This window comes from Rhagoletis pomonella, unplaced genomic scaffold (genome assembly GCF_013731165.1).
Source record: "Rhagoletis pomonella isolate Grant_MI unplaced genomic scaffold, Rhpom_1.0 Rhpom_scaffold_00004, whole genome shotgun sequence".
NCBI lineage: Eukaryota > Metazoa > Arthropoda > Insecta > Diptera > Tephritidae > Rhagoletis > Rhagoletis pomonella.
This window is the reverse complement of record NW_023458558.1, coordinates 48415644-48425989: the sequence shown is the minus strand read 5'-3', so window position 1 is coordinate 48425989 and position 10346 is coordinate 48415644. Positions and strand designations below refer to the sequence as shown.

The following is a 10346-nucleotide window of genomic DNA, read 5'->3' as shown; positions in this document are numbered from 1 at the left end:
ACATAGCATGTATTTAGGCGCCTGGTGTTAGCAGACGCGCCTAAACAGAAATATTCAATTGAAATACGCCAATACGCCAAAGCGGATTCTTAACCTTAAGATATCAACAAATACAACCCTGCTTTCAGATTTTGTCGACATTTTTATGCAACCTATCTTCGCTTCCTGCCCACCGTGTGCAGAAGGCACCATTTTGTTTTTCGCTACGTCGTGTGATACCAATACCAACAAGTGCTCTCTGCAGACGTTGTCGGTATGAAGAAGAGGAGGTATCTGTTCACCTTTTTTTTTGTTAGTGCGCATATTTTGATATAGGAAGTATAAGAAATTAAAAATAAATAACTTGGAAAAAGGATTAAGGTACTTGTTTCATTTTTTCCCATTTGTATTGAATGAATTGCAAATTTTCTAAGGTCAAAAGAAGCACTGAAAATCCGATAAGGCCAAAATAAATAAAAAATAAAACGAAATTATTTTATAAAGATCGAATCTTCTGATTCGCATGCAGTTCTGATTTGCCTTAAACACGTAAAATGTTGTATTCAAAGTTTTACGAAATACTTGACGAAATTTGCTATAAGATGTTGTTTTCTCTGCTGTAAAATTTAACGAAATGGACTTGGCAAGTTTTTACTATAAGCTAAGCGATATAAGAGCTACGGGCGTCTATTAGTATAGAATTTTCGATTTGTTTTTATAAAAATATATCTCATTTTACCGAGAAAATTGTCTAGTACACAGAGGGCCGGCTTTAGAAGCAATGACACCCGGTTACCTCGGTTTCTTTTTCTTATACGATAATCAATTGGAAAAATAGTCGAAATAAAATAATTCCAAATTCTTACTACAATTAATCAATGTTATGAGATATCAATTAAAAAAAAGTTTACTTAGCTTTGGCTTGAGCAAATTTTTCATTAGTTTTGGACAAGTCAATTTACATAGAAATCTCGTTTTCGATAGATAAGACAGCTAAAGCGTTTAATCTTTCTTGGGACATATGTTGAGCTGGGATTTCGAAAAACTTCGCTACCTGCTGACAAAGTCAACAAAATACTTAGAGAACCCCAATCATTAGGAAATACATCGAAGACATTTTTCTTGCCGAAATTCAAGAACCTCCAATGGTCTTTTCATCGCTGCAGGTTTAATACGCCGCAATTTTTTCAACTCTTCATAAAGCGCCAATCTATTTATGTCGCAATCTCTAGTTGTGAGAGCGGTGCTCAACTCTAATTGAATCTGCGAACACTTGTGATTGTGAGTACGAAGAAACCTGCAATAGATCTTTATGATTTTTCAACTACTCAAACTCTTCCGTGACAGCAGTCAGGGCAGTGTCAACTAGAACAACGAAAAATTAGTTCTAAATTGATCTTCTGTTGTGAAAATTGCGGACACAATTGAAACACAATGCCGACGAACAGCGAATTTTTGGCTGCGAATGTTCGCTGTAAAAATTAAAACACACTGTTGTATGTGAGAACGCACACAACCAAAGCAAACGACGACGTTCGTCCGACGACTGTTCGCAACGATAGCGGCAAAATACGATTCATTGTGGCCATATGCTAAATATTCTCACGTTTTTAAGTGGAAATTGAAAGATACTATATTAGTTCTTGTTAAAAATTAATAATCTTATTGGTTGTAAAAATTTTAATTGTACCTTGTCCATAAGCAGTTGAATTCGTTGTCGCCGTAGTTGTGTTTTACTGAGCGAAATTTTTGGGCGAAAGTTGCCTCCGTTCGTCGGTATTGTGTTTCAACGGTATTCTTGACTTTAGTGACGCAAAATCCCCTTCTTTTTTCTTTTGCGAGATGAGCATCTTATTTCCATAGGTGGACAAAACGGTGAGATTTTGGACATGATTTTTTAAAATGGTCCATCTCTTGGAAGATGTTCAGAATTCACCAAATTTAAGGAATTCCATTCCCATGGTGCTCTCGGATTTCGTTCGAGGACCCCGTCATGATCTCTTTTGTTTTTTTAAATAACTCATATTTACGTTGTTTTCGATGAAGAAAATTTACATTCGAAAATGTTATGCAATAAAAAGAATTAAACGCCATCCCAGAGTTTTTCGTCGCCCTCCATTTGGGGCCCAAGGCAACCGCCTCTCTCGTCATGCCCGAAAGCCGGCCCTCAATATATATTAAAATAGTAGTAGTAAGGTAGAATATTTTTTTTTTTTTCGAAATTGGCCAATTAATTTTTTATAACCATTTACAGCTCTGATACTTCGTGAAAAATATGTGTAACTGAGAACAAGGAACGGGAAAAGGAAAAGGAAAAAATATCTGGGACGATTGAAAAAAAAAAAGAAAAATGACAAATAATTATTTGTTAACAAGGCAGGCAAATATGCCAGATATACAATATAAGAAAATGTTTTTCGATTTTTGTGGATAGGAAGTAGGAGTACACTTACCGAATTTCAAAAGAAATGAGACAACAACAACGGACAATTCTTTAAAAATTAGACAGTCTTCTTACTTGTGGTTTTCTATTTGTTAAATAAATGAGTTGGCAGTTGCAAATGTGCCAAACCGTGGAATTTTAACTCTTTAAATTAAGGCATGTAATACATAATATTTCTTTGATTTAATCTTGAAAGCTTTGCGCCTTTTTAGATAATACGTTTGTTGTTGATTTTGTGTGAATAATCAAACTACAAATCAACCTTTGTGCGCTGGGTTGCAAATGAATAATGCGCTAAAAATACGTATGTCATGCTTTTGTTTTAGAGAAAAAACTACCTGAGTTTTATATGGCTTAGATTATTTATTTTTTTCTAGAGTGAATTGGCGCTTATAAGCTCGCGGCGCCACAAATTTAGTTGCTCTTTTTAGACATAGCTGCTCAGGTTTGCACTAAATAAAGAGGTCTAAGAAAGCAGCGCAATTTTCGCTCAAAACACACACAATCACAATTATTTATAAACTAGATACGATGCTTTTAATAACGGATAGTTTACCAGCTACTCGGTAATTACTTGAGACATACATAACAACTAACTAAGGGGGCGAAATAAAGCAACAAAATTATCAGTGGGTCTGTGCAGGATGAGGTATGCGAATTTCGGCAAAAATAAATTGCACAAAAACGTACGCGGAATGAAGCGCAATGCAATAAACTAAAGTATGGAATGCAGTAAAAACACTTTACTCACAAAATACCAAAAAAAAAGAGTGGAACTACATTTTTTTCATTGCAAGCTTTTGCGGCACAAAAATCAAAAATAAAACAATATTCAACTAAAATAAAAAAAAATAAAAAATATTTGCGCTTTAATTGAGTAGAGTTGCACTTTTTTGTTGCGCTCAAAGTCTCAAGTTGGCATTCACATTTTTCCATTTGCTTCATTTGCATTAGCGAAGCGAACATGTATGTATGTACGTATGTATTTGCTTTTGCTATGCAACGGGCTTGGCGGGGCGTATGCGCAAATAAAAGCATACGAACACTTTGCATACGGCAGCGGCTTTGTGATTGTGTTGGTTTTAGTTCTACATATTTATGCATATTTGAATTTGTATTTATTGCGGTCTTCATGCTTTTCTGCGGGCATTAAATGCGTGAATTTTAATCGCTTTGCTGTTCTAAAAACACTTTGTTTTTTTTTTTTTTTGTATTTTCGCAAGTAATCTCTTAATTATTTGGCTTGCGGCGTTCTGTTTGTTCTTTTAACTCGAACTTTCATGGCTTCGAGGTTCAACAGTTTAACTAATCTGAACTATGTTTTATGCTATAACACATGTACATAGATATAAAAGTTAAACTTGTGGAAGACTTTACTGAAATTCATTGTTGATACTTCGTTGACTGTGTGTGTGTGTTTGTGTGTGTGGGCGCACGCATAGGATATTCGATACACGTAGAGAAAAAAAAGAAAAAAAAAAAATGAAGACGATGAGAGAAAAGAAGAAGAAATAGATTTAGAATTTACGGTAGAGTTGGTTTTCGCTACAATATATGCCAATGATAAATATTAAATTTAAGGGAAATTTCGTAGTAGCTAATTTCGTTTTAGAAATAAAAATTTTCCTTAATAGTATACATAAATGCAAAAATTAATGAGGTATTCGACTAGGGATTTATGTTAAGCAGTTTTTATATAAGAAACTGGAATAAATTTATGTGAAAGTTTGTGTTAGGTGCACACACTCGGGCGCACACTGTGTTGTGGGATTTTACTTTAAAAAGGTGAAATATGGTAGAACGCTGACTACTTGGGGATTGATTGGTCGCACTACGGCAGGAAAAAATCAGCGACAGCATGGAAAAAACTTTGATTGTGTGTACGATGAGGGGAGGGGAGGGGTGAGTAGTTGTGTGGTAGGATTCTTAGGATGTTGGGTTTGTTCGATTTTTTTTTTTGGGTTGATTGGTTGATTGCTCGGATTGGTACTCAGTTTCTCAAAGGAGCAGTTATTTACATGTTTATTGTAGGTTTAGTAAAAATGTAAGTATGTACGTAGATTTTCAAGTAGGCTAGGCGAGCGCACTTGCTTGAGCAGGCATAGAAGTATCTGCATGTATGTAGTATGTATGATATTGAAAATAAGCGAATAGCAAACATATATGTACCTGGTGCAATGATGGGTTCACCGATATTTACGTAAAAGAGGACATCCTTCTCATAGCTGCCTTCCTCAATGATTCCCAACGGAATGAATTTTCTGCAAATTGTATAAAGAAGAATGAAGAAATTGAATGAGATAAAACGCAGTATTCGTTGTGTGTAATGGATATGGTTATAAGAAAAATTTCAAGCTGAAAAAATTAAAGTACGTAGCAGTTTTTTTCTGAACACTAAAGAGAAAGAACCTTATTTAAATTTTTTTTTTTCAAAAATACGCAAGCTACAGACCTAAAATATGTGTTTGTAACGGTGAATCATAAAATATGGTATTTTTTATGGTTCCCACCAAATTATTCCCAGCTAGCCAAATGGGGAGCGCTCCAAATATGGAGCGAAAAGAGGACTCCCACAGCAACAACTCTGTAAGCTGTAAGATGAAAATGAAATTTTGAATCAAAAAGGTCGTCGTCGCTTCCGAATGTCCCTAGAAAGACACATCGCATTTAGAGGTAAACAAAAACGCAGGCAATGGCAAACCTTCGAGTGCTTCTCATAAAAAGACAACCGCGGTTCAGAGTAGGCGTAAAACTGTAGGTCCCTCCCCTTTGTGTGACAACATCAAGGCGCACGCTACAAATCGGAGGAGAGGCTCGGCCAACAAGACCCAAGTACTAACATGAACCCTGTCAGCGAAGTGCGCGTGAACAAAAGGAGAAGAGGCCTAACGGGCAGAACCGTCAACAGTGAAAGGTTACGGTGGACTCTTTCAACGTTTAGTGCATACAAATCCCTCGGTTCAGATGGTATTTACCCACGCCTGCTGCAGCAGGGATTTTGGTCCATTACTGGTACCTTAGTGAGACTCTTGAGAGCGAGTCTACTTCTTCCTTACATACCTTCATCATGGAAAGAAATGCAGGTCATATTCATACCCAAAGCTGGGAAACCCAAGAATATCTCCCAAAGGCGTACAGACCCATAAGCTTCAGCTCTTTTCTAATCAAAACCTTGGATTGATTTTCATATGAGGGACACCTATCTCAAGGATAAACCACTTTGTGAAAGTCAACATGCATGTACAGGGAAATCTACCATTTCTGCAATACATGGCCTAACCCAAGACTCGACTGGAACTCATATCTCAAATCGGTTACCAATAAAGCCACGAGGGCATTACACGGCTGTATAGTCAAACTTGGGGATTCTCTCCGAAACTAAAGTATTGAGATAAAACCGAAAGTCACCTATGCGGTACTGGCCTGGTGGCCAAAAGCCAAGCAAGCAACCCAAAACGTCACTTTGGGTAAGCTCCACCCCACCTGGTTTGTGTGGTCATAACGGAGGTCATACGCACACGCCCGACACAGTGGCTTGGAGTAATCACGGACATACACTCTCTAACTACCTTAAAGAGAAAGAGGCTTGCTGGAGCGCCATGAGACTGCTCTAAGAAGTCTGAAACCACTCATAAGTGATCCCCTTTGTAAATTCCTACAAAGTAATAAAACGGCTGGGCAAAAAAAATGGCTACCGAATTATTTAAGTTGGTTTCCTCCGGAAGAGGGACTAGTAAGCTAAATTATTGTGCCATTTGAGTGGCGTTGTAGCACCGGTCTGTAAATTAAATGTGTGTATGTATGTAGATGCTCCGCTGTTCTCAGCCACATTCACTGTAACCTAACTAAAATATTTTATTGCATTTAGAAATGTCAAAGCAATAAACAAAAATTTAAAATATTTATTTTGAGAGAACGTACTATCTCACTGTCGTGGCGACGATAAATATATCTTATCAATAAATCACACAATTTTTGCTTTCAAGTACATTGACAAATTTATAAAAGCGAAGACATTCACATACAGTGGATCATACAATGGATAACCTTCTAAATAGAGGAGGTACTTATTATAGATATTAAATATTGATAAACCACAATGACAGGCATCTAGGCTTATTCATAATAACTAGGTTTTATTCATAATAACTAGGTTTTACAGTGCCTAGGCAATTTGTTAAAAATTTGCATTCGTCGGGATTAATGATTACAGAATAAGACTCTACTTAAACATTCCCTCAGTTCCTTAAGCACAGCATTTGTGTGTTAAAGATAAGCTTAGTATGCGATCATTTTCCTGTATCACTGTGAATGTATGTATATGTGTTTAATTGTTAAATTGCGCGCAAAACTTGTCACAGTTGAAATTTATTACTTGTGCATAAAGAGCAAGTGTAAATGTATGTAAGTCCTAGTCAGCATGTGTGTATGCTAGGGTGGTCCAAAAATGCATTTAAAGAAGTAAAGTCGAAATTTTTATGCTCTCACCTCCTAGGATTGTTCTTTACTTAAAAAAACCCCCTCTTTTTTGTTTTGAAATAAAAAAAAATTTAGCTCAAAGATTTCCATATTTTATATGAAAAAAACAACTCTTCTAGAAATGGTATAGAATTCTTGAAAATTAATATTTTTCGACCTGAAAACTCTGTTCTTCTTTAGGACCATTACCATTTCCACGGAAAGTTGTTTTTTCCCATATAAAATACATGGAAAATTCTGAGCGCTTTGAGCGACCTCTATATAGTTTTTTTATTTAAAAATAAAAACAGGGGTATACCTTCTTGTTATAGAACAATCCTAGAGGGTGAGAGCATTAAATTTCCGACTTACTTATTTTGGACCACCCTGGTGTATAATCGTATTTTCTGTTCCAAGTCTGTTGATAATATACAGCTGTGGAAGTGATACCTTGAGCATAAATATTCTCATTGCTAATAATAGAATAGCGCTTACACAATATGCTGGTGTTTGGCCGAGCTTTTCCTCCGATTTGTGGCGTGCACCTTCATAGTTTTCACCTATAATTTTATGCCGCCTCCGAACGGCGATTGTGGAATTGGAGGTTTGCCATTGCCTGCCGAGGGGCGAATCGTTTTTAGAAAAAAAAGTTTTCTTTTTATTTTGTTTTGAGGTTCCGGGCTCGAACCCAAGCCCTGCGGAATGGTAGCGAGCACTGCTAACCACTTTACCACATCGGTCGTCTTCTCCCTTTTCACGCACGCATTATGAACATGAAATTCCTGACGCGGCTCACCGCTAGAGTCAGTGGAATTCGGATGGAGGTGGGGATGGTTTTTATACGAATGGATACAAATTCAACGAAGAATAGGGGGCGGTGTGTATTCGGTGTAACATTCCGGTTGCACCTGCTGGATTACTGCAGCAACTTCCAGACTGAGTCATGAGTTTAAAGGTCGAATTACCGCTACAGTGTGGTATAATTTGATATGAAATGTACATCTTCACGGGCGGCCGGGCTGGCTATACAATTCTTTGAAAATCATGATTTACTTTGGAACGTATTTCCGACAATTCGGTTTTGGCCTTGTGCCGTCATGTCGTCTTTTTTCGTTCTGTTCGTTCATCATACTCAGTGGCGGATTTGAAATCTTGTTCGCCCTAGGCCCTATCCACTTTCTCAGCTCACATTATTTAGGTATGGCTTACTGCTAACACTTGTCGTTCTCTACCAGAGCTGGCAAAATTTTTGCACTTGCTTATGGAATTAGGTTTGGATTGCCTTTGATTTTTTTTCCGCATACATAAATACGTCAAAATGTATGTGTGAAATGACAATTGCTTCATTACCATTCACACCGCAGACCAATATTATTAAAGAATAGACAGACGGATCGGCTTGTTAATACGGAATTAACACGGGAATTAAATGCAGCTAGTCCTTAAAATTAATGAGGATCCGAGGAATTTCCTATGACAATACTAGCCAAAACGACCAGCTACTGTCTATTGTACAAGTAAGCAAACTAACTAAGGGCCACTTGAACCAGGGTTGTTGCGAATATTCGCATTCGCATTTGCAACCGCGGAGCTTCCGCATTAATTTTAACATTCACATTCGCAATAATCAATGTGGATCTTTTGCGAATGCGAGTATTGAAGGGACCGAAAATAACAGTTATTTTTTTAGGAGTTAAGCTTGGCCAAACCGCTTTTCCAAATTAAACAAGTTTGGTATCAAATGAAAGGGGACGTAAATAGCTTTAAAACTGAAATGTCTAAACGAGAAAAGCTGCCTATTGGAAAATATTTCAATAAAAAATGTCAGGTATATGAATTTCTTTAGCATTAAATTATAAAAAAAATACAAATATAATTCGTTCGTTATTTCTGTTTTAAAGAAACTTCAGTCCTCTTTCATACGATATCGAATTTGTTTAAATTGGATAAGCGCTTTGTTTATTATCCGAAAATGACTTTTATTTTATTTTTAGTGGGCCGAAGTTTGAACTGCACCCACTAAAAGCGTGAAACTATTAAAGCCCTTATTAAAGATGGGTAAACATTTAAAGAAAGGGAAAACAATTTTTGGATGTTCAGCCACCATGTATCGAAATACGTTAACGTTTTGGATAACCTAAATTTACCATGTAGTGTTCATACAGTAAGGAGACGGATCCGAGAATACAGCTTTATGCTAGAAGTCCACGTAAATTACCGCTTTTGAAAAAAAAATCATGTGATTCTCAGACTATATTTTGCCAAAAAGCACCTGGATTGGTCTATTCGGAAGTGGAGGAACATTTTATGGACGGATGAGTAAAAAATTGTTTTATACGGTGGTCAAGGCTCGGCAGTTCGTAAGAAGCCCCTCAAATATGGAATATCATTCACGGATATTATGGTATGGGGGTATTTTTTCATATCACGGTCTGAGGCCAATATATTGGATAAAAACAATCAAAGACCAGAATAAGTACGTAAAAATAATGAAGGATGTTAGACATCCATACACCAAAGAAGAAATGCCACTCAAATGGATACTACAGAAGGATAACTACCCGAAGCATACAAGTATGCTGGCAAAATTGTGGTTTCGGGACAACGGAATTGAGGTCATAGACGGACCAGCTCAATCTCCTGACCTCAATACTATAGAATACCTTTGGATTAACCTTAAGAAGGCCGCGTGGAATCTCAAACCAAAAAATAACCACGAACTATGGGCTGTGTGTGTGTCGATACTACAGGAAAGAGGTCAACACCTCGTAGACTCTATGTTCATCCTTGTGAAGCAGTGATTAAAAACAAAGGTCATGTTACAAAAATACTAAATAACTGTGCTAAATTTTAGTATTAATATTAACAATTCAGCACAAATTGAAGCCTTTTTGTTCTATACTACTACTTTTCTGCTCGTAGTAATTTCCATAAAAGTATATCTTATGTGAGTTAATTTTTCTAGTATTTATGTAAATAAAACTCTTTTGACCCCACATTTAGTTATGAAGTTCTCCTTCAGTTTTTCAATAAAAATTCATTTTGACTTGCTATGACTTATGGTCCGATGTTACTCATAATATAATGTTTGTACCTTTAGTTTCTTTCAAAATTTATTTAATGTTTCTTGGAAATGATCAATTGTCTTCTCGATATTTGCACTTCATTCTGCATGTTGCTCCCAATTTCTCGGAGTTTTCGTTTACCTATGCAACTGAATGTACAAAGCTATTTATGCATCTTTTATTAAGTCATAAGCCAACCACACAAGCTGCATAAGTAGCTTATGAACTACCAGCATCTCATTAGTGTTGTTCAACTTTCACTAAAATATTTAAGAGCTCTACTACGAGTAGCTTAGACTCATCTATGCATGTACATATGTACATATGTGGGTATGTACGGCTAATTCAATAAAACCCAGCAACAGATATTACAATTTATTGCCAAGTATACCTTTGTATAC

General features: G+C 36.5%; 1 protein-coding gene across 1 annotated transcript in view; it reads right to left on the bottom strand.

Moving 5' to 3' along the window:
- LOC118737684 (sodium/calcium exchanger 3) overlaps positions 1 to 10346 on the bottom strand; it is a 102186-nt gene that overhangs the window by 22571 nt on the left and 69269 nt on the right. The window contains exon 2 of the mRNA XM_036468378.1: positions 4592 to 4683. Within this exon, the coding sequence (XP_036324271.1) occupies positions 4592 to 4683 (92 nt within the window). The remainder of the gene's footprint in view (positions 1 to 4591; positions 4684 to 10346) is intronic.